This window comes from Cinclus cinclus, chromosome 24 (assembly GCF_963662255.1).
Source record: "Cinclus cinclus chromosome 24, bCinCin1.1, whole genome shotgun sequence".
Lineage (NCBI taxonomy): Eukaryota > Metazoa > Chordata > Aves > Passeriformes > Cinclidae > Cinclus > Cinclus cinclus.
In genome coordinates this window covers 6954523-6977476 of record NC_085069.1, presented here as the reverse complement: position 1 = coordinate 6977476, position 22954 = coordinate 6954523, and the positions used below count along the sequence as shown (strand labels likewise).

Here is a 22954-nt window from a genome sequence, read left to right as displayed (position 1 = left end):
AGCCCGGGGAAGCGAGGCCGGGCTCGGAGCGGGATCGGGGGTGGGGGCAGCCCCCGGCCCCCGGGCCGCGCTGCGGGCGCTGCCGGGCCGGGCCCGGCCCGGGCCGGGATGGAGGTAACGGAGGGAGGGGGCGGCAGGGCCCCTTCGTGACAGCCCTTTCTCTCCCCAGCTCCTGGATTTTCCTACCTCCTCGAGTAAATAAATAAGAAACTTGCATCCCGCCCGGCGTCGGCGGAGGCTGGAAGGATCCGGAGGCCGAGCCCGTGCCGCCGGTGCCCACCTGGAGCGCAGGTGCGAGGATGGGCCTGGCCAAGATGCCCAGCAAGGTACGTCCCGTCTGCCCCGCTGGCCAGGGCGCTCGGGGCTCTCCGGACTCGGCTCGGGTGTGCTCAGGTGCCTTGGCAGGTGCTGGGTTGGTTCCTAACTGAGCAGGATGAGGCTGGAGCCCTGCACGTAGTTTCTTGGCTGATGCAGAACTTTAAAATGGAGGTGTGGTATTATGGCTGGAAGTGTGGATTCATCCTGAGTGTGTACAGGGTGTTGCTCTCTCCAAAGCCATTCCAATGCCTGTAGTGAAGAGATGTGGAGGCTCCTCTTGGGAGCATGTGCGTATTTACAGGTGTTACCTGTCCTTGTGTGCAGCAGCATCGAAAGAGCAAGGCAGTGACTTGCCCAGAAAAAGAAAGATCTCCTGCATTTTTTTTCCCTTCCTTTATTGTGTTCATCCTTAAACCCCAGGTTTACACCATAAGGTCCTTTTTATTTGCTGATTTATTTGGTTTATATATGTATTTATAGTACCAAAAGAGTTTTGTGCTCACCTGTCAGAGGGGTCTTGGCTTTGTCCTGTTTTGGAAAACCAAGGGTCTAAAGCTGGAGTTTCCTGCTCACATTTCTGTCCCTCTGGTTTCCCCAGGCGTGAGGCAGCCGTGGTGTTCTGGGTCCAGAGTGGAGCCTGGTGGGGTTTGCTGGTGCTGCTTTAGAAAAGTGATCTCTTGCCTTGCTGATGTTTTTGCACATTAAAAATGTGTCCTAAACACTCAGGTACAGGAGTGGAGTTCTGTGCAGCTGTATAAAACCTGAAGAGAAATGCCAAAGGGAAAGACATTTCCCTCTTTTCGTAAATCTACAAGCCAAAGCAGCCTGACTTTAGGCCAATTATTGACTGAATTTAGACAAATTCGCTTGTAATGGGAAAACCAAAAATCTTATCTCAATCCGTTCTGACACTGACCTTACACAAATCTGCTGTGGTGTCTGGTCTCCAGTTGGCCAACACAGCAGCAAAGCTCTTGGTCTTTGTACACAGAGTAACAGTGAGTTGTTTTGTGGGCTTTAAAAATGGAATGAAATCTCCCTGTTGTGGGTTTTGGAGGTAATCGTGAAATACCTTGGACATCTGTGTTGCTGCAGGCCCTGCTGACACTGGTGGGAATTAGGAGATAACTTGTCTGCAGACTGGTCTTTATTTCCAGAGTGCCACATGCTGATGTGTTGGGGTTTGATGTGTGGCTGTGTGGAGCCTCACACCCACATGGGCACTGGGGTGTTGTCAGCCCTGTGAGTGTCCCATTTGTCCTGATCCCAAATGCCAGCTCCTTAGTCTCACGCTGCAGCCTGGAAAAGTGTGGAGGAGAAAACCCAGTGAGATTTCAGAGAGCCGCAGCTCTCGTGGGATGGGGAGATGGTGCTGCTTTGGGAAGGCTGCAGGAGGTGCCCTGGATCCGGCAGGGTTTCCCTGCTGGAGCAGGGCAGGGGAGGGCACCATGGATCCTTTCTGCTTCCTGTGAGCCAGCAGGAGCTGAGGGGAAGGAGCAGCGCCCGTGGGTGCTGCTGGGGCACACGGGGCTGGCTGTCTGTCTGTCTGTCCTGTCCTGCTGTGTCTCTCGGCAGCTCTGCTGAGGGGCCTTTCCTGCTGGTGGGGAGGATCTTGCTGGACCCTGTTTTTTTGGAGTCTGTTGAGTGTGTCACGGGTTGAATGGCTTTACAACTCTGCTAGGACCTGTCTGAGGCTGTTCTCACCAGTATCCCCCACCTGTGCTCAAGCTCCTGGCACTTGGTATTGTCGCGGTTTGCAGAGTTTTATTGTCACAGGAGTGACCAGCTCAGTTACAGCCCTTATGTTTTAGAAGCTCCTTACCCAGAGCTCCTCAGAGGGGCAGGAGGTTGGGAGCAGGAGCAGGAAGCCTTGCCTGGTCCTTGCAGGGGAGTGCAGCCTGTGCTGCTCCAGCTCTGGCTGTGCTGTGGTCACAGGACAGGGACTCGCTGCCTTCTCCTTCCCGTTGCCATTTCCCTGTGGCTGCCTGGGCTCCAATTCTCCCATGCTGGACTTGTCACAGGAAGCATTGCTGATAAGAGCAGGTAGAGACAGGGCTTTTTCACCTCTGAATTCTGATTTGTAGCTGTGCTGCTGAAGGTGTGAAGGCAGGTGGATTTGTCTGGGACTGAGGAATTTGCATGAAGCCCTGACCCTCTGGTCTCAGACCTGCAGGCTGGGTTATCTCTGGAACAGAGGGTCTCAGAGCACAGCCCTGATCACAAGATGATGGTTCAGCATGACCACAGGAGTAATTAATCTCATATCCTGGTTATCAGCTATGATTCAGTCTGGTTAAGATGCTGCTCCAGTTTGGGATTAAACTGAATTATAAGTAGCTACCAATAGCAATGGTAATTCCCCCTCCCCCTGAGTCTAGAAATACAAACAGCAACAGAATTGTTCCAAGTGTTCTCCTACAGCAGGAATAGAAACTGCCTGATCAGGGAGGGGTTGCTGAGCTCTACCAGCCTCTGTGCTGTTTACCTTTATGTGCTTCTACTTTCTGATTTTTAAGGACTTTGTCCTTTTTCTTTCCTGTTTAGTGAGCATTTCCAGAATAGTTGCCTGGACATGCTGTGTCTGTCACAGCTAAGGAGGGCCTTCCTTGCCATGATTCTGGTGAGGAAGATTATCAGGCAAGCAATAATTACTGCAAAGGTCTCTTGTTGCAATAGCTTATCTATACTTAGCTTTAAACCAGAAATGTTTTGCATCTTCTGAAGTTTCTGGGACCACTGACAGTAGAGTTCTCTGCTTTTTGTTAGGGTGAGGTTGCAACTGAAGGCGCAAAAGCTGTGATTGTATCTGTAAGGAGTCTCATCACTGTTATTTAGTGGCCATCCACCTTTCCCACATTCAGGATGTTTCCCAAACTGAAATAGCATGGTTTTAGGCTCAAAAGTAATAAATAATAACACTTAAGAGTTATTTTATGTACGGATATGCATATACTTACTGTGTAGAGACTGTTAAATTTCTGAGGCAGGTCCAATCAGAGCAAGTAATGAGAATTAATAGGTGGAAAGATGAGGTAACAATTAGGTGTGAGTAGCTGAGTACACAGCCCTCACCAGATATTGTGGTTTGAGTGTTCTGGATGCTTTGCAGAAGAGGACAATTCAATGGATAATGCTGTAAAAATGGGGAGAGCTGCTCTTGTTCAGGTGGGATATCTCCAAATCAGGAATATCCTGTGTGGGGGACACATGGGTGGCTGGCCCAGGAGTGGCCAGGCGAGCAGTTGTGGCACAGTTTTGAGTGGGAAACTGAGACTGGCAGGGCCACAGAAGGTGTCAGAGGCCAAAGCTGGGTTATTTTAGACTGCACAGCAGTTTTCGCTACATCGTCTCCAGATCAGGCTGGAAATGGAGGCTGCAGCTGTGTCTGTGCTGCAGGAAGATCCAGACCTGTACTGGAATGTCAGGCTGGAATCTGGGCTCTTGGTCCGTGCCTCAGTAGAAAATCCTGCCCTGCAGAATGAACAAAAGATCAGGAACTTTATTGCACAGGAATTCTTTTCACTTCCTCAACAGATTCTCCTTGCTCTTCTGTTCCAGTGTAAAACCACATGTGTTGCTACTTCTACTTTTTAGCTGAGCTCTAATTCAAGGTAGATTAAAAATCCAGTGATATCAGAGGTTTGCATGCCCATTGTGGGGTCCTGTGTCCTGGGTTCCTAAAGTTCTCTCCAAGTGAGGTGAGGAATCAGGAGAGAGTGCAGCTGCTGAGCTCCTCGTGCAGCTCCCTTTCAGAAATGGTTTTATTGTTACCCTTAAGAATAGATTGTGTTCAGTGTGTGACCCCGTTGGGTGCTGGATGTGGGGCTGCTGATAACACACTGCCCTGCTGTCCTCCTTGGCACGGCTTCACCACTGACTTGGAGCCCTGTTCAAGGTCTCTACACTCATTTCTTGAAGGTACAGCATGAGAGTGCTGAGCCTGGGGGTGTGTGGGGAGGGGGAGTGGGCATCACAGAGGGCAGAGCTGGCACTGCAAGGGACAGCACAGAGTGGAGCTGGTTGTCTGCAGCCCCCTGTTAGGGCATAAAAACCAGCATTAGTCTCACTGCTGTCCGTAGTTGAATTTTGTTTTTTGGAAAAACGCTTTGGTATGAGCTGCATTTTGAGCACTTGTGTGGTCAGCAGAGACCTCTGGGGTGGCTCTGGCTGCACGCCCAGGTGGTCGCACACACCCTTAGAAAAATGATGGAATGTGAATTTTCTGGCCCAAAAAAGGCTGGCTGTAATGACCGTGCTGTGGTGTGATTTTTTTAAGCAATATATTGGATTTTAAAGAGCAGTAGTGGTGTCTTGTCTCTGTACAAGATGCTCTTTAGAGGCAGGGAGCATTGCACAGGCACTGTGGGATTCCTGTGCAGGAGCTGGACTCGGGTCCTTGGGGATCCCTCCCAGCTCAGAGTATTCTGCAATTGCTTGTGTGGTATTGAACCATCTCGTGTGCTGCTGGGATTTGAAGCACGAGCAGCAAATAAACTTGTCTGTGTGTGCTGCATAATCCAGGCCTGGACTGTCCATACTGGAAATAGGATTCCTCCTTACCTAATTCTGCAGTCGAGCAGGACAGGGTTTGTTTGTCACTCCGTGCAGCTCCCCGGGGCAGGATCTCCCCCGTGATGGTGAACACAGCTGGCACAGCTGTTGGCTCTTTCCCTTTGCAGGAAAACGATGGCACAGAGCACTTTTACCTTGGCAGAGCCGCATTCCCGCTGTAGAGGCAGCAGAGCGGTGCTGGGGCTGAGAGAGATCCAGCCTTGGCCTGGCAGCGGTTCCAGGGGTTTGTGGCACCCCGGGAGTCACCCGGCTGGATGGGGCCAGGCTCAAGGTCAAGGGGGAGATCCAAAGGAAATCCCAAAGGAATCCTGTGTTGCTGTCGGTGTGTGCTGTGTCAGGAGCTCGTGAGAAGGGGGAAGGACGCGGGGGCACAGGAGGAGAAGGAGGAGGAGGAAGGACGCGTCCCCAAAGCCTGCCCGGAGCCTTCGGGCACATTTCCCACAGTAAAGCTGGGGACGGCGGCAGGAGCAGCGCGAGCGGGCCGTGCAGTTTATGGAGAAACACTTAAACGGCTGAAGCTGTTGATTTTCTTTTTCCCGGGAGGGGGCTTGCGGTGGCAGAGCGGGCAGGGCCGTGCATTTTGGGTGGGAATCGGTGAAAGCGGTGTTGGGAGAGCGGCGTTCCCGCAGCGCCGTGTCCTGCGCGTCCCCGGCCGCGGGCGGACTCCAACTCCCGGCGTGCCCCGCGCGCCGCCGCGGGCTCCCCCTGGCGGTGTCCGGCGGGGAGCGCAGCCTCCCGCAACGGCGGGGCCGCGGCGGGCGGACAAAAGGCGGCGGCTCCTCCCCTCCCTCTCCCCCTCCCTCCCTCCCTCCCCGGCGGCGGCGGTGGCGGTGCCGGTGCCCGCCCCTCTCCTCCCTTCCCTTCCCCTCCCCTCCCGCACTGCAGCTCCTCCGCGCGGCCGCGGCGGGCGCTCGGCGGGGCCCCCCCGGCTGCGGGCGGGCGCGGGTTGCGCTGCGCGGCGCGGCCGCCGGGGGCGCTGCGGCGGCGCCCCCCGCCCCCCCGCCTCCTCCCCGTCCTCCTCCTCCTTCCCCCCGGTGCATTCTCCGGCTGACGGGAGGGGGAGGGCAGGGAAGGAGCCCGGCCGCCATTTTCGAGCCGCGCCGCCGCCGCGCTCGCCCGGAGCAGGGGGGGACCGGGCGCGCCGACGAGAAGCGCCGCAGCGCCCGCTCCGCCCCAGCGCTCCGACCCGGGGGCGGGGGGGCCCCGCTCCCCCCCTCCCCCCCCCACCCCCAGCGCTGCGGCCGCCGAGGGACACGGGCGAGCCCATCCCCCGTTCCGCCGGGGCGGGCGGGGGGGGCGCCGGGGGTGGCGGCGCCGCGGCTGCCGCCCCTCGTCCCGGGGGGGCCCGCTCGGTTTGTTTGCGAACTGCGCCCGTTTCGCCGCGGCCGAGCCCGCCCGGACCGCGCTCGCCGCTCGTCACGTGGTAGGTGCCGCTCGCCCCGCGCCCGCCGCCCCGCGCCCGCCGCGCCTCCCCCGCCGCCCCTTTGTTAGAGCCGCCGCGCCCCGCCGGGCCCCGCCGCGCCCCAACTTCTCCGAGCGCCCCCCTCCCCGCCCTTCCCCTCCCCGGTGCGGCGGAAAGTGCGGGGGTCGCGGCAGGAGAGCCGCCCCGCACCCCCTCCCCCCCCGCCCGCCGCCCCCGGTGCTGCGTCTGCCGGGGGGGGGGGGGGGGGGGGGGGTGGAGCGGGGGTGTTCCGCGGGCGGGGGGCGGCGGCGCCGCTTTCAATCGAAATCCCGGCCCCGGGGGTCCCGCACGGTCGGGTCCGGGCCTCTCACGTGGCCGGTGCCCCCGGGGAGGGGAAGGGAAGGGACGGGAGCGGGCGGGGGGGACGACACCGTTCCTCAACCTGGTGGGAAAGGGGGGGCTGGGGTGGGGGGGGGGGGGGGACACACGCGAAGTTTTAAAAGTAAACAGAAAAAAAAATTAAATTGCATAACCTCAAAGCTTGCAAAACGCGTGGAGGGAGCAGGTCCCGCGGCCCCAAATCCGCCTGGAAAATAGGAGCGGAGCGGTGCCGGTAATCCCGGTGGGCTGTCACCGGCGGGAGCCGTGTCACCGGGCGCTCGCCGTGCTCCCGGGGTGCACAATAGCGTCATTTTCCAGGTGCCTTCGAGCTCCAAAACCCTTCACCTGTATTTACTTTCCAGCCGCATATTTTGTATTTTATTTATTTGGAACCGGCCCTGCCGATCCAGGATTATTTTCCCCAAAACAGGCTGGAAGAGTCGGTCTATCCTGAAATGCTTTTCTGTGAGCCATGCGTGTGTTTACTTCCATCACGGCATTAGCATCTTCCAGTGCTTGGTTACGGAGAAATTTCCGTCATTTGGGGCATAAATGAGGGTCATAGAGGAGGAAAAATAAAGCAGCTAAATGTGTGGGGAACTAAACTTATTTCCTCCCCAAAAATTAGACCCACCTTCCAAACCGTGGTGTCATCACTCCTCTCCTTAAATTCGTGTCCAGGTGGAGCAGAAGGCAGGCACTCCATAGATTATATTCCCTGTTATGTAAAATGCACTTGAATGACAAACTGTAGTTTTCCATGAAACCGGTCAGGATATGGGAGGAACTGCAGGTTTTTTATTTGTTTTGACTGACCATTATATTTTGAACTGGTTTGGGCCGCGGCAGTGTTGGTGGTTACATCATGTCATGTGTTGTGTCCAGGGTGCTTTGTGCCTCAGAAATACGGTGAGGAAGAAGCCGGTTTCTGGGGTCGGTCCCGCTGCCCACGGGGATGGAACATCCTGGGGGTGTTTGAGGTGTGACATGTGGCTGCGTGTGTCCCCCAGCCTCTGCCGGGGCTGGCAGGCCGGGGATCTGTTTGTGTACAGACGTTTTCTCTTTAAAACCATATTTGTCCTTTTTATAGCCTTTGTTTTCATGGAGGAACCTCTGATGCTCTTCCCTGCTTTAGCGTATCCTCTTGGATTTCCATTCTGGCACGGGAACAGCGACGTGCTTCAAGCTGATTATATTTTTTTTTTTCCTTTAATTGAGAAGTCGGCAACCTTTTAAATGGGTGGAGGGGGGTGGTGGAGCAGAGTGGGGCCGGGGGCAGCGGGGGAGATCCCGGGGAGCGCTGGGCTGGTGCTGGGGCCACTCGGAGCCCGGTTCCCAGCCTGGTTCCCTGGCCTGGCTCCCCGGTTTCCCAGCCCGGTTCTCAGCCCGGTTCTCAGCCTGGTTCCCGGGCCTGGCTCCCCGGTTTCCCAGCCCGGTTCTCAGCCCGGTTCTCAGCCTGGTTCCCTGGCCTGGCTCCCCGGTTTCCCAGCCCGGTTCTCAGCCCGGTTCCCAGCCCGGTTCCCAGCCCGGTTCTCAGCCTGGTTCCCCCACAGCAGACACGGGTGGCCTGGCCTGGCTTGGCTTGTGGCACAGCACGGATGGGGATGGTGTTGATGTTTTTTTTTGTTTTTTTTTTGCTGTAGCCACACTGCCAAGGTAGCACAGCTGTGTGGGGCTTAATGGATTGATATGCTGCAGGAGCAGTTAATTGTGGAACTTGGTTGTGGTACTGTTATAGCTGATTTGTAATGATTTAGCAGTGAGGAATGACTTGTGTTCCCTCGTCAGAGGTGATAAAGCAGCAGATGACCAGGCAGATGTGGCTGCGGGTTCCTCTTACGCCTTTTTCCCCTCTTTTGCCTTTTATTTGTTTTTTTTAAATGCTGTATTTCAGTCCCATTTGCTCTTGGAGATCATCCGGTAACCAGAGAGCTGGTGAGAGTCTGACATCATGCAAGGCAGGGGTGAAAACTGAGCGGTTCTGTGACCAAAGTCACTTCCTTTTGCCTGGTTTATAACTCGTGTTTTGGTGAAGGCCACTGCCATTATCTCATGAAGGCCCAGAACAAAGCCTGTCTCTGGAGTTCCAGCACTCCACCCTTCCCTGCTCAGGCTCCACTTGCTGCCTGTCCTTAGGAGCCTCAAAAGGCTTTTCCAGGCAGGATGAGACTGGGTGGACAGCGAGGTAAAGATAAGGCCTGAGGATTCTTAAGCCCAACCCAAGGGAAAGGGTGAAGCCTGGGGAGTATGAGAAAGGACAAGCAGCACATTTTTATTTATGGGCTTTCCCCCCACCCTCTTCCATATAATTTTCCTCTTCTGGAAAACAGACTTTTTCTGGGACCATTTTTTCAGAGTAGGTCAGTTCTATCTCAGCCAGAACCCAAACAGCACCTGATTTTGCATTTCTCTGTTTGTTTTTTTTTTTTTTTTTAATGGATTATGAGAAGAAACAGGTGGGTCAACTTAGGCCGAAACGGGAATTTAATTCCTGGGAGGGTCTTGGGTGGATCACATAGTGATGAGACCAAATAATGAGTAAGTTCTGCATGCCTGCCTCCCTTCCCAGTGTTTATCCTTCCATTAAAAGGAGCTCTGAGCACTGGGCAGTTGCAATGGCAGGTGATCTGAGAAGCAGCATTTCCGTTTGCTGCATTTTATAAATACCATGTCCCTGCTCATGACTTCCAGGAATACAATGTCTATCTGGAATGAAAAGCAGTAAAGACTCAGTTTGAAAATCCTTCCCTGTAAACAGGAGTTTGGCTGAGTGTTTGAAGATGCAGTTTTCTGTGACAAATCATTTAAATTAGAAAAAAACTTTTCTGTTCTTTCTCAGCTGGGCCAGGAGTTGTCATACCCAAATCAGCAAGAGTCTGGGTGATGCAGGACTTGAGTAAACATAATTCCATTAAACCCTGCACAAGTTTAATTCCATTGAACTTGTGTCCTCATCGTCCCAAGTTCAGAGCTGGGTCTTTAGAAGAGGAGAGTTTGGATAAGGTCTCGTTCAGGCTTTTAAAATAAAGTCAGGAAACCAATCTGGGTCTCTTCTGCCACGAGGCACAGCCAGCAGGTGACTGCCAGAGTTTGGAGAGTGAGACAGATGGAGAAATGGGAGATGTTAGTAGTTGAGAAGACTTAATTCTGGAGAGCAGAGTTTTGACAGTGCAGTGTCTGAATTTAGTGATGAAACTGTGCTGTTTATCTGATAAAATGAGGGAGAAAGGTAACAAAATCAAATCTTGGGGGGAAATGGGGGTAGCTGTCAGCCTGAACAGGCCTTGTCCTCATCTGTGCCTGAGTTAATCTCTTGCTGCAAACTTAATTTTTCAGATTTGGTAAAAAGTTTAATTGAAATATGTACTTTGGTATTGGGAGCTGCTTCAGGCCTCAGAGGCCTTAGCAGAAGGTGGACCTTAAATGGTTTCTCATTTTCAGCTCTCAAATGTGGGGAAACATCTCTCTGAAGTCTTTATAACTTCCTGTCAAGGTCTGCAGCAACAGAGGATGTGATGGAAGGTTACTGTGAGGTTGCTTTGCACTAAATGAGGAAGAGCAAGCCCAGCTCAGGCTCTAATTACGGCCCATGGAGAAGAGCCTGTGATGTGCGAGTGAACATCACCTCTTACTAAACGAGTGTCTGTGCTCTGGGGTTCTTGTCACCCTGATTTTGGTTGCTGCCGTGGCATCGCGGTGGGCTGAGCTCTGTGTGAGATCCGAGGAGCAGGAGGAGCTGAAACCTGCAGTCAGCTGAGTGCTCCTGTCCTGGGAAACCAACTTCTGAACTCCAGTCGGAATAAAGTCTTTAAACTTGGCTGCCAGACTGGGCAGGGGTCTGGTGCCTTGGGACACTCAGCTCTGCTGCTCTCCTGGGGACATGGCCAGTTACCCCAAGGCATCCAAGGGACTTCTTGTAGCGACACTCAGTGCCTTGTTCTAAAATACTGAGTGTAAAGTATGCAGTATTAAGGTGGTGCCTCTTTATGGGGTGGGGAGTGTTAAGAGTTTTGGGAACAGTTATATGCTTTTGAGCAAAGGTGGGTGTGACTGTACCTAGTGAATGAAAATGTGTCTTTAAAAGTTAAAAGACAATTCTGTTATTTGTTTAACTTGCTCCCTGAGTCCTGAGTTCAGTTTTTCATATTTCCTGGGCAACTTGCCCAGATTATGTGAAAGAAAAACAAAATCTTTCTGATACTGGATGGGGGAGACCCGGATTTCACAATTCAAGCTTTTTAAAATTTGATTTTTTAAAATTTATTTTTGTGTGTGTGTGTGTCTGATAGGCTGCTGCTTTCTGCAGATGACCCATTACTATTTTTCAACCACATTTCTTGTGATTTGACTGTAAACTGCAACTTTGTTTTGAAGAGTAACTTAACAGCAATGGGTGTTCTTATCTCCAGCCACTTAATTCTCCAGGTGAAGGCATTCTTGCTTTTAGTTACTCACTTTCCCAGATTTTTTCGGCAGTGATGACAGTTAATCTTCCTTTGTGGCTTCTGTTTTTCTTTCTGACATCATATTGATGAAACCTCCTTTACCTCAGATGATGCAATTGATTCGGTTTATTTATATCCAGTAGGAATTCATGGGTGTAAGAGAGAATTATTCTTGCAGAAGGAGATCTCAGAGTTGACCAGACTCTGCCACTCGCATGGACAAGGAAGTGGAAATAGCAGCTTTTAGTTTAATCTTGAGGGCTTCTCTTGGAAACAAAAGTGGAGCTCAGTAATATTTCTGGGATGTTCTTACTGTTAAAATTCTTATTTTTCCCTGGGAGTTTAGGTGCAAGTCTGTAGCGTTAATAGCTGTGGAATGTACTTGTGTGTACCGTAAAAATCTGTGAATCTTGTGTATGTTCTTAACCTTTTTTAAATTAATACTAAAAAAAAAAAAAGAGCCTCTTTCCCAAATGTGGGTCATTGCAAGCACACAGTCTGCACGTGATAACTGGCTTATCAATGAGGTGATCGTCCTGTACTTGCCTGTCACGTTTCCTTAATTAAAGCTTTGAGAGTTGCTTCTCATGTAAATCCCTTTCTAAATTGGTAAAGAGCTGTCTTAAAACTACAGAATGTTGAGAGGTGATAACAGAAGGCAGGTAGAGAATCTGTTATGTGCAATAGCCCTAACTTTGGTAGATGGACATTGTGGATGTGGAAAATGTTTGTAGGGCTCAGGGAGTTGTTGTGTGTTGTTACCTGCTGAGGTTAGCACAGATGATGTGTTTCACTTGCAAAATAAAGTGTAGAGGGATTTTATTTTAGCAAGTTCGGGGGGTTTTTGTGTGCTTTGTTTTGGTTTTTTTTTGACTGAAACATGTTTGTAACCACACGGATTCAAGAATTGGCTGCATTGTTGATTTGTAGTGGAGGAGGGGGGAAGTGGGAATTGGTGTAATACTCACTTCCTTCAGGGTAACTTTGCTTTTATTGCTCCTAACAGCACCTTTGTGTCAGGAAATGGGTGTTGGGCAGGACGGAGCTTGGGGTGGATGGGGTTTCAGGGTGCAGTAGCGCAGGAATTTGGGATAATGTCAGGGATTTAAACCATAATCCAGGAACATAAATCTGTGAGGTAGATGTGTGTGGCCGGCGGGTGCAGGGAGGGATGGAGGGCACAGGTGATGGAGCCAGGTGGGTGCAGTGGTTGGATTGATGTTTGGGGGGAGAGCAGGGACAGCCCTTCCAGAGGCAAACTGCAGTGTTCTGCAGGCAGCAAACACTGCCTCCTGTGCTTGGGGCTCCCCATGTTTCTCATGACCCTCACTGGAAGCACGGTGCCTGGTTTCTCCCAAAGAAGTTCTTTCCACGAACATTTCAGAGAGCCAAAACTTCCTGTGTTAGTTCTGGGCTTATTTTCTGAGGTACTGCACAAAATCATGTGCTTGGAAATCCAGCTGTCCTTTCACTGTGTGACTGTAGAATTGGTTTTAGTAGCAGAGGGTGTTGAATTAAGTCAGCCCGCTGGGGGATCGCTTTCGGGGGTGCCGTGACCCTCGGGGTGTAGCGTGACTGGGAGTGCTCCTGCTGCCCCTGGCTCCCCATGGCTGCCCCAGCCCGGCTCCCTCTGCTCCGTGTTTGGCAGCCTGGAGTGCTGGGTGCCTGCCCTGGAGTTTGGGTGAAGGCCCCTGAGGAGCCCTGGTGGCTCTGCTGCCTCGGTGGCCTCGTGCGCTCCTGGGGACGGAGGGAAGACGGGTGAGTTACGGTTACCCTGGTTTTACCTGCCTGCTGCAGCCTTTCCTCTTGGCTCTGTTAATTACTGCTAAGTGCTCTGGCAGCGCTCTACATCTGAAGGGACTTCATTCAGTACTAGCTGAAGACACGCTGCAAACACCATGTTGGCCTTCCAGAGGCAGCTCCTCTTGGATCTTCCCAAGCCAGGTCCAGCACAGGGGTTGTGCCACGGCTGCTGGAGTTGAGCTGGGCTGCAGTTGAGCTGGAGCAGTGTCCAGTTACTCTGGCAGTTCTCTACCAGCAGGGCTTGTGCCAGAGCAGAAGCTTCTTGGTCCCACGTGTGTCACCTTGAGTGCTGGGAATTAAAAACCCTTGGCAGGGAAGCTGTGGGAAAGGGACCTGTGGGGTGCTCACATGGATCTGTTAATACTGATGGGGGACAGCAGTTTCAGTAGTACTTCCAAGCACAATTTGGGTCCTGGAGCAGGCAACAGATTGGGGATAATTCTTGGAATTATTGTGAGACTTGCCAGAATGCTCTGCAAGTTTCTCAGACTGTGTGAATGACCTCCCCATTCTATGACCTTTCCTTTTTTTTGTTCTCCTTCCTCAGAGATGCCTTAGCACCTTCTCCCCTCCAATTCCCTGTTAGGAAGAAATTCCTGATAGGTGTAATACAGCAATTAATAGCAACAGTTAATAGCAACCCACACTTCTAAACAGAGGGAGGGAACATGCTTACAAATGTTCCTTAATGTCTTTTTCTGGGGTTGCTCATAAAAGTAAAGATCTAATTCAGTGTTAGAGAAGCCAGTGCTGTCCAGCACACTCAGATTTTATAAGGACTTAAATAAAATTAAAAAATAGACCAAATAACTTTTGGAGGTCATCTTTAAGCTACTAGAACAAAGCCTTATTCTAAGGGGAGGCTTTCCAGGCTTCCAAAGTATTCTAAATGCTGTCCACTCAATGAAAAGTGGAGCCAAGGAGGTTTGCAGTAGCTTAGCAGGATTTGCTGTTTTCAAGTGGGTTTTCTAACCTGGAGGAAAAGGCAGTGTCAAAGTTTTGCTTCCGTTTCCCACTTCCGTTAATTTAAGTTGATGACCTACAAATTAAAACTGCCTTCAGCCTGCAACTCCTGCAAGCTCCTGACTGGCTGTGGTGCAGTGCAGATTCGTTCACGAAGAGTCATTGAGCACCAAGGGGAGGATTTACTGCTCTTTCTGCAGTTGGGGTTTCTGAAGCCACTGTCGATGTCTCATGGTAGCTGTGGTGGAGAGCCCTGAGCCAGAGTTCCTCTGGAAGGGAGACCCACATGTTTCTGCAGAGCTGGGAACCTGCTAGGGGCATTCATTCCCAGTGTGTGTCTCTAGTAGAGGTCTTGGAAGGAGGCTGGAGTGGAGGAAGTCTTTATTCTGACAGTCTTCCTCCCTCTTCTCCCAAGGGTGTCTTAGCTACAAGTGGAAAGTTCCCTGCAAGGTCTTTTTTTTTGATTTGTTCCCTGAATAGGCATGTTCAGTTTTTATTTATGGACCCAAATGGTGGCTAAGAGCCATTTTCAGTGAGTGTGGCCTAAACTTTTAGACATGCAAGGATGAAGTGTAGTTAATGACAGAATGCCCTAAGTTCTGTGAGTAGGGGACTTGAGAAGCCTGAACCCACCTCCAGCATCTTGATATTTCTGCTGCAACAGCTGTTTTCAAGTCAGTTCCTCTGGGAGTGTATCCTTCCTTCCCTGTATCGTCCTTCTGTGTCACCTAGAAGGATTTTATGGAGAGTGAGATAGAAAGGCTGTTGGCAGGGTGCTGTAGGTGGGTAGGGACAGCCCTTGGGAGCAGTCCAGGCTGGGATGAACAGGGAGAGCAGCCCTGGAGAGGAGAACTGCTGGGGGGGAGAGGCTGGGCATGACCCATCCCAGCATGGAACTGGATGAGCTTGGGGTGCCTTCCAACCTAAATCACTTTGGGATTCTGGGACTGTGGAGGGTTTGTACTTTAGACCTGGTCAGGGGCTGTACAGTTGACCAATGTATGTACTCATTGGAAACCACACAGAGCAAATGATTTTGAGCCTTCCCTCCATGGGAATGTGGGTTTGTTTCCCTAACTCATCTCTGACTTCTCACAAAAATTCAGGTTCTAGTACTTTGATTTTCAGCCTTCGTGTCTTTCTGGTCCCCATTATGGAGAAGCCCCTGGATCTGATGTTGGGAGCAACTGGATGAGCCCAGAAACAAAACTGGCTGTGTAATTTTCCTTGTTAAACATATTAAAGCTTTAGATAGTCCTTGCTTTTCCTGTAAAGTGGTGCATTAATTTGGTCATTGGGGTGTGTTAATGAACAGCTTCAACAAGTTTATGCAAATTTATGTGAAATTAGAGGATTGGCATATCAGGCAAGAGATCAGGGCAACATTTTGTTATTAAGTTGACATTGAAATATCTTAGGAAGATGCTAAATAACTTCAGCAGTAAAAGGAAAATCAAGTAACTGTTTCACTGGCAGCACAGCCAGTGCTGTGGGTTATTTGAACACGATTAAAAAAGTCATTTAAAAACACTTGACAGTTTTAGTGGTAAGGGAAGTGGGTGAATGACCAGAGATTTGAAAGTGGGTGGGTGGCTGGGAAGAGGTTGCAGTGTAGAGAAATGAAGAGTCTTTAGTTATTTCTCTTAATTTGTTTGCTCTAGTTGAGTTAAACCCAGGCTTGCTGTGACAGTCAGTATAGAACTGCTCTGTGCATGTGTGGGTTAATCTTTATCCATGCTCTTGAAAGAGAAATGGGAATTGCTAACACTGGAAATCACCTGGCTCATTCGGAAATGTACTTCTGAGAAAGTAGGTTTTATATACACCAGGGAAGCGACTTTCTTGAAATCCAAGTTTCAGGGAAGTGGTGGGGTTTCTTCAGCCACTGGGAGTTTAAGCATATGGAGATTTGTTCCCCTCAAGCCCTGTCTGTATTACGTGTTATAGTCAAATTTGTCATTTTTAAGACCCCCGAGCTGGCAGTAGAAGCACTGAAAACTATTTCATAGGTGTAGCTCAGGGATTTTAATGATGAAGTTGGTGAGCTGCTGGCATTGAAGAATAGGCGCATCCGGGGCTGGAGCTTTCCTGGAGGCCTGGAAGGGTTCTGGGATGCTCATGGATAAACTGAAAGATGGGAGTAGGAGTTAGGGATGGGCATCAACTTAGGGAGATCCTGGGGTTCTGGAGGACTGGGCTGTGCGTGGCTGTTTCTGTTCCTCGCTGCCTGGTGCAGGGCTGGGGCTCCCAGGGGGAGGAGGCCACTCTCGGCGCGGCAAAGCGCAAGCGTCGCGTCCGGCTGTCCTTGCGCAGAGAGTTTGATTTATTCCTTTCGAGTGCGGTGCCTGACCGTGTGTTTTGTGTGACCTGCAGGCTGCCCTCGGGAGCGGCAGTGGGAGGCAGTGGAGCTGGCCTCGGCAGCGGGAGAGCCTGCACTTCCCGCGGGTCTGTGCTGAATGGCTGCGATGGCGCCCGCTCTCACTGACGCAGCAGCCGAAGCTCACCACATCCGATTCAAGCTGGCTCCCCCGTCCTCCACCTTGTCGCCTGGCAGTGCCGAGAGCAACGGCAACGCCAACAACATCCTCCTGGCTGCCAACGGCACCAAAAGGAAAGCCATTGCTCCGGAGGATCCCAGTCTAGATTTCCGAAACAACCCTACCAAGGAAGAGCTGGGCAAGCTGCAGCCGCTAGTGGCCTCTTATCTCTGCTCGGATGTAACATCTGTCTCTTCAAAAGAGCCTCTGAAGCTGCAAGGAGTCTTCAACAAGCAGACAGTCCTTAAATCTCACTCTCTCTTATCTCAGTCCTTTTTGAAAACAAGCGATCTGTTGGGGAGGCAACCTGTGTTGGAATTCACTTTGGAGAATCTAAAAACAATGAGTACTAATAGCCAGCCACCTCTCCCACAAGCGCCTGTGAATGGCTTGGCCAAGAAATTGGCCAAAAGTACCAATTCGGACCATGAAAACTCTAGTTCTCTGAATGGTGGGAAGTGTGCTCCTCCTCCTGCTGCCCTCCAGACTGTTGACTATAATACAGGAGGTTCTGAACTGGGGGACTTGAAGACCGGCTTGACCAATTGCACTCTTCCACACAGAAGCCTTGATGCGGAGCAAGCAACTCCCTTTAGCAATAATAGCACTGCAAATAAACCTTCCCTGAATTGTGCAGAGCAGCAGTGGGTGCTCGAGGGCGGCAGCGGGGAGCCGCGGGTGCCCGGTGTCGGCAGCAGCAAGCTGGAGGAGCAGAAGGCTCCCGTGCTGGCCGCTCAGCACAGCGCCCTGGACTCGGAGATGAGGACCAGGGCCCTGCTGCGGCGGCAGGCGGACATCGAGAGCCGAGCCCGGCGCCTGCAGAAGCGCTTGCAGGTGGTGCAGGCCAAGCAGGTGGAGAGGCACATCCAGCAGCAGCTGGGCGGCTTCTTGGAGAAAACGCTGAGCAAGCTGCCAGCTTTGGACCCCCTGAGGCATCGGAGCCAGCTGATGCTGACCAGAAAAGCAGAAGCAGCCTTGAGGAAAGCTGCGAGCGAGACAGTAACTTCAGAAGGCCTGAGCAACTTCCTGAAGAGTGATTCGATATCAGAAGAACTGGAGAGGTTCACGGCCAGTGGCATGGCCAACCTGAGATCCAGCGAGCAGGCGTTCGACTCGGATGTCACTGACAGCAGCTCGGGGGGAGAGTCGGACGTTGAGGAAGAGGAACTGACCAAAGCAGACCCAGAACAACCCCACGTACCACTGTAAGTAGCACTCACTTGTTTCCTTTTGGTGGTGGGGAGCAAGGTGGAAGGTGGCAGGTAGAAATAATGGGTTTTGTAGGAACCCTACATTTTGGATAGTCTTAGGTCAAAGAATTGTTAAAACTAGTGTGGTGTGATTTGCAGCACCAAAGATAAAATTCCTCATGCTTACTGGAAATAGTCTTTGGTGGTTTTGGAGCAGCAAGTTGTGGAAGTAATGGCTGGCTGGAGTGGTATAAGCTGCAGATGCAAACCTGCAATGCTGTTAGCAGTTCTCTCCAAGATGCTTTGGTCCCATCTCCTGAAGGGAAATGTTTGTTGTTGTACAATGGGAATATTTCTTGTAAACCTGTTGTGTAAAGTAAGGCCAGTCTGAATCTGTGTAGCTGACAGCATATTTATGATTGGGGAATTATTTTGCTTGTTAAATGAACTGCCTGGAAAAAAATACTCTGAAAGGATTTGGTTCAAGTGCCAGCGGAAGTGTGAAGTGACTGTGCTCTCTTCTTGAATCTGGGAAATTACTGCTGGGAATTTTCTTCTTGTGTGTGAATTGCATTAAATGATGACAACAGCTTTATAATGAAAAAGTTAACTGGATGCTGTTTACATAAGTATTAGGTGTCAGTTTGAGTGTGGAGGAGGAGGATCCTTCTCAAGGTGGATGGTCTTCAGACAGGTCAGGGAAGAAGGGAAATTTTTGTTCCAAACCCAGAATTTTCCCTGGGAGTGCATACCACAGTATTTTGCAAAAATCTCTTAAAAGGCTGTATTCTGTGTCTAGTCTGTGAAATCTTGCATGCATCAGTAATGATCTCTTCCACCCTGCTGGACCTATTAAACATCTGTGAAGTATCCCTAGGGTCAACAAAGAGGTCCCTGCATGGGCAGAGGGATCCTGGCTGGAATGCCAATGGCTTTCCCATCCAGGCTGGAAATAGTCACCAGCCCTTCAGCATTCCTGTGCTGCCCTGGGATTGTTCAGGTCTCTGGAGAAATAACTGAGTGAATTTGGGTACCTGTTGTAACAAGTGTTAGTGACTGGTCGAAGGCTTTGTGACATAGATTTCACTGAGCTGGGTAGATGTGAATAGTGGACACTTGGTAACTTTAGCATCCTCACAGAACATGCTCATGTGGATGAGTGCAGATAACCAGATGTTACAGCTTTTGAATATGAAATTCTAGCTAAATGTCACATTATGCTTTGGGATGGTGGTGCAGGATGAATTTCTGCATGCGAAGTCATGAATGGGGCTTGAGTTTGGGTTTCTCCCAGTGCAGAGCTGGTGGCTAGCTGATCATCCTGGGTGGACATAAAGGGGTTCTTGTGCTGTTAGAAACAAGAGTTTAGTAACTTATTCCTGTTTTATAACATCCACAAACTTACAATTCTACTATGAATCCCAATAGTATTTCTAATCTTGTAGTTGTTATTGGAGGAGACATTTGATTAAAAATCTGTCCAAAATAATATTAACTTCCCATACTGTGGGTTTCACGGCTTCACGTGTTGTCTAGCAAAGTGAAATTTCCTTGCCACTCCTCTTAATCCCAAGAGGAAGTGCAACATTCAGAGACACGGCGCGTGAAATTCTTTGCTGACTTTTCCGCCCTTTGTGTTAGTCATGCCTTCACGTTCTGAGTGCTCTTAAAAAGCCAAAGACTTGAAAGCTCATAAAAAGATTGATCCCTCTATTGTCTCTGGGTTCAGGAGCTGGTGTGTATGCACACTGGCATCTAGGCCAGGCCCACCAAACCTCGTTTAAAGCTGGTGCCTGTGGGTGCTCAGCACTGACCGTCCTGGATGTGTGCTGTGACATGGGCACAGCTCTGGCACTGCCAGGGCTCGGTGCGTGTTGCTGCTTGTTAGTGGAACTCCTCAAGTCAACCTTAAGAGCTGGTCCAAGCTTCTGAGCATATTTAAATGCCATTCTTTTCCAGCAGTGCTGAGAGGCAGGAAGGGAGAGTTTTCCACTGGGAAGCTGCCTCGGGCCAGCTGGTGCTACAGAGCCGTTGTTGTACATTAGTGTGAGTGCAGATGCTGCTCAAGGAGGGCTGGGTTTTTGTCTTTCTGAATTTACTTCTCAGAAGGAAGAGGTGAACTCTGATTATTTTAATTTTGATAGTGAGACAGAATATATAAGCATGTAATGGAGATATTCCAAACCCACCTGGACATTTGGTGTGTAACCAGGGCTTTGGAGACCCTGCCTTGGCAGGGGCTTGGACTGGGAGGTCCCTTCCAACCCCAGAAATCCTGTGATTCTGTACACTTCTCATTACTTGGTCACTATCCCTTGGTTCTGTGTTGCTTCTGGATGCCCTTGCCTTCCCCCAAAAAACTGCTGGTGCTTCTAGACCTTTAGTGAGAGTTGTGCCACAGGGAATGTCTGGGAGCCTTCTGGCCTTGAGTGGCCATGTCACCAACCACCTCTGAGATTCAAGTGGAAGCACCCGAAAGAGACAAAGACATGTTTACATCATGCTTAGATAAGAGCTGACCTTTGAGTTTTTCTGGTGTGGTGGCATTCCAGAATCAGTATCTGGTCAAGGACAGACTTTGAAGCATTTGTACTGCCTGATCTCAGCTATGGAGCACCATCTCCCTGAGAAATTCTTCATTCCAGTAGTGTTGTGGATGTATCAGGACTCGGAAGGTCCTTTTGAAGCACTGCAGACCTGCTGCCCAGGAAGGTGCTGTCATTCAGGTGCATAACCAGGCCATCATGTAATGCATAAACAAAGCAGGGAGGGATTTGTTACACCTTTGGGAAGCCCTGCCAGCCATGGGCTTGGTTTAACGAGGTGCTCCTGGGGAGGGCAGGTGTGTGCAGGCAGGGCTGGCTTGTGCTGAGTCCTTTGCTGTGTGTATCAGAGACCACTGTGCTGGATTGTGTCTGCTCCAGGTTAACAATGCACAGGCCTGCTGCACAGCTGAAATTCTCTGAAGGTGTGAGCAGGAGAGAGCACCTTTACCTTTGCTGGGAGGTGAAGAAGGCAGGTGGGAGTCTCCCCTGTGGAGAATCCAAACTTCCTTGGCTGAGTGTGACTGGAGGTAGCAGCACCTGAGAAGCCTGTGTGACTGTGGTCACACCTGGGCACCTGCTCAGGTGCCCTTTGGGGGTGGGCAGGCCCTGGCACAGGTGCCCAGAACAGCTGTGGCTGCTCCTGGATCCCTGGCAGTGTCCCAGGCCAGGTTGGACACTGGGGCTGGAGCAGCCTGGGATGGTGGAAGGTGTCCCTGCCATGGCAGGGGTGGCACTGGGTGGGCTTTGGGGTCCCTTCCAAGCCAAACCATTCCATGGTTTTATGTTGCTGTCAGCATGCTGGGATCAGGAGCTGCTTGTGAAACATGGTTCAGAGAAGAGCAGGGAATTCTTCCCAGTGCTGGCTGAAATCTGGCTTGTGTGGCTGAGTGATAGTTTAGAAAGTCACCAAAGTCCTGTTGTTTCTGTGTCCCTGTGCTAATACATATAAATGGGAAATACTTCATGTGGCTTGTGCATCTTTACAGTAGTTGCTTTTCTTAGACAGGTGGTTTCTTTGGTCGTGTTGGATTTGCCTGCAGACAAGTTTAATCAGAATTTGTCAATTATTTTTGGCTGGTTAATGACCTATGCTAAGTAGTGATGTAGACCTGAGCTGGTGAGTGGTAGGTGATTTAGTCTCTCTAATCCTCAACTTCAGTCTGTATCATGGAAAAATTTTCTGAAAAGGTAATGCAACCAAATATTTGACTGGGACTTATCTTTTAGCTCAGGTTTCCTTATCTGGCGAGTCACTGTTTGGTTGGCAGTTGCATCGAGCTGCAGAGAGGGAGCTGAAGTTCCAGCTTCTCAAACCACTGGCATCCCTCAGAACCTTTCCAAGGGTCAGGCAGTCCCTACAGTGCTGTGGTTGTTAGGATGCCTATGCACACTCTAATTATTCCCATTTACTGATGGGAAATCCCAGCACCTTCTGCACTTTGGTGTTGCAGTGAATCATTTCCCAGCCTTTGTCTCCTCCCAGCACTGCGTCACCTTGTGCTGCCGGGATTTCAGACTTGCTGGGCTGGAGCAGTAATTAGGATTTCTCCCGGCTGCTTTTCCCAGCGCTGCTTTCCAGGTCCTGTGTTGGAGATCAGTGCATTGGGTTGGGAATTGTTTAAGGCATGGCCAAAGTTGGTGCATCAGCTGGCTGAGAAATGGGATTTAGAGTCTGATTTTTTTTTCCCCTTGATTATGTTTTTCAAGCGAGAACATGATAATGAAGCTTGTATCTCAAGGCTCATTAAATAATATTTCTCAAATCCATGACTTCATGGAACTATGATTCAGATGGCAGATCCCACATGTAATTCAGAAATCAAATCCCACACCACGGGGACTAAGGAATCTTTTCCTACTGGTTACAAACATGGTTTCACTAAATGATTTACGTAGAGCAATCCTAAAAGTTTGTTTTTCACTCTTTATCACTTTTTCAGTCACCTGCTTGACACTTTGGGTGTTGTTTTTTGTTGAATTTTAGCTGTGCTTCTAGGTACTGATGACAGCAAGGTGCTTAACTGTTTTTCAGCTGTTTATTAGAAGTTGCTTGTGTGCTGCCCAAGTTGTTAGTCTCAGCAGGATGTGTTGGTCAGGAGAGAAGTCCTGCAAGCTCTTTCAGTCAGAAAGAGAGCAAATCCTGAAGTGTTCTTGCTTAGCATTTGAAAGCAGAACAGTAGAGTAGTTGATTGTTCAAAAATGCTTAATCAGGTATCTGAAAAAAGTAGGGCACTCCAAGTCCCTCTTACTTTTAAGAAAAGAGGGCAAATGAGAACAGTCAGTTTTTTCTCAAATTGATGCTGGTCCTAGTACCCTTTTTGTAGATATTCTGGGTGTCTGATAAGTTGTTTCTGACTTTGAGAGCCTTGATCCTGGTGCAGACCTCAGTGGAGGCTCGGTGCAGGTCGGTGGCCATTCACAGACCTCAGATAAGGCAGTGTGGTTGTCTTTCATCTGAGAGAGAGTTCGGTGCTTTGGTTTAAATTTATCCATCCAGGCTGAAAGTCCCTTCCACCCCAAAGCAGCCTGGGATTCTGTGAGCCAGCACTCAGTGTCGGGTCACGTACAAGGAACAGTGTTTGGATGAGTGCTGTGTTCAGGAAAACATGGGATTTGGTGAGTGGGGTGTTGAATGCACACAAAGCATCTTTCTGGCAGGTGCCCTTACTGCCCCTGCAGCGTTTTGGGTTGTTCTGTTCAGAGCCAGGTCTTCTCTCCCTGTTTGTCAGGGTGGGCTGGGCTGCTGTATGGGAGGCAATGCAGAGGCTGGGGGTGATTTGGTGTCTGGTGCTGCCAA

General features: G+C 50.6%; 1 protein-coding gene across 4 annotated transcripts in view; it reads left to right on the top strand.

The window, feature by feature from the left end:
* The first annotated feature begins 230 nt into the window (after positions 1 to 230).
* KANSL1 (KAT8 regulatory NSL complex subunit 1) overlaps positions 231 to 22954 on the top strand; it is a 73454-nt gene continuing 50730 nt past the window's right edge. For 3 of the 4 annotated variants that reach the window (XM_062508143.1, XM_062508142.1, XM_062508140.1), the window contains exons 1-2: positions 231 to 326; positions 16258 to 17626. In XM_062508143.1, coding sequence (XP_062364127.1) covers positions 16341 to 17626 — 1286 coding nt within the window. In that variant the 5' untranslated portion in view covers positions 231 to 326; positions 16258 to 16340. Of the gene's footprint in view, positions 327 to 6200; positions 6314 to 16257; positions 17627 to 22954 lie in introns of those variants that run through there. The other variant, XM_062508141.1, reaches the window with a different exon arrangement.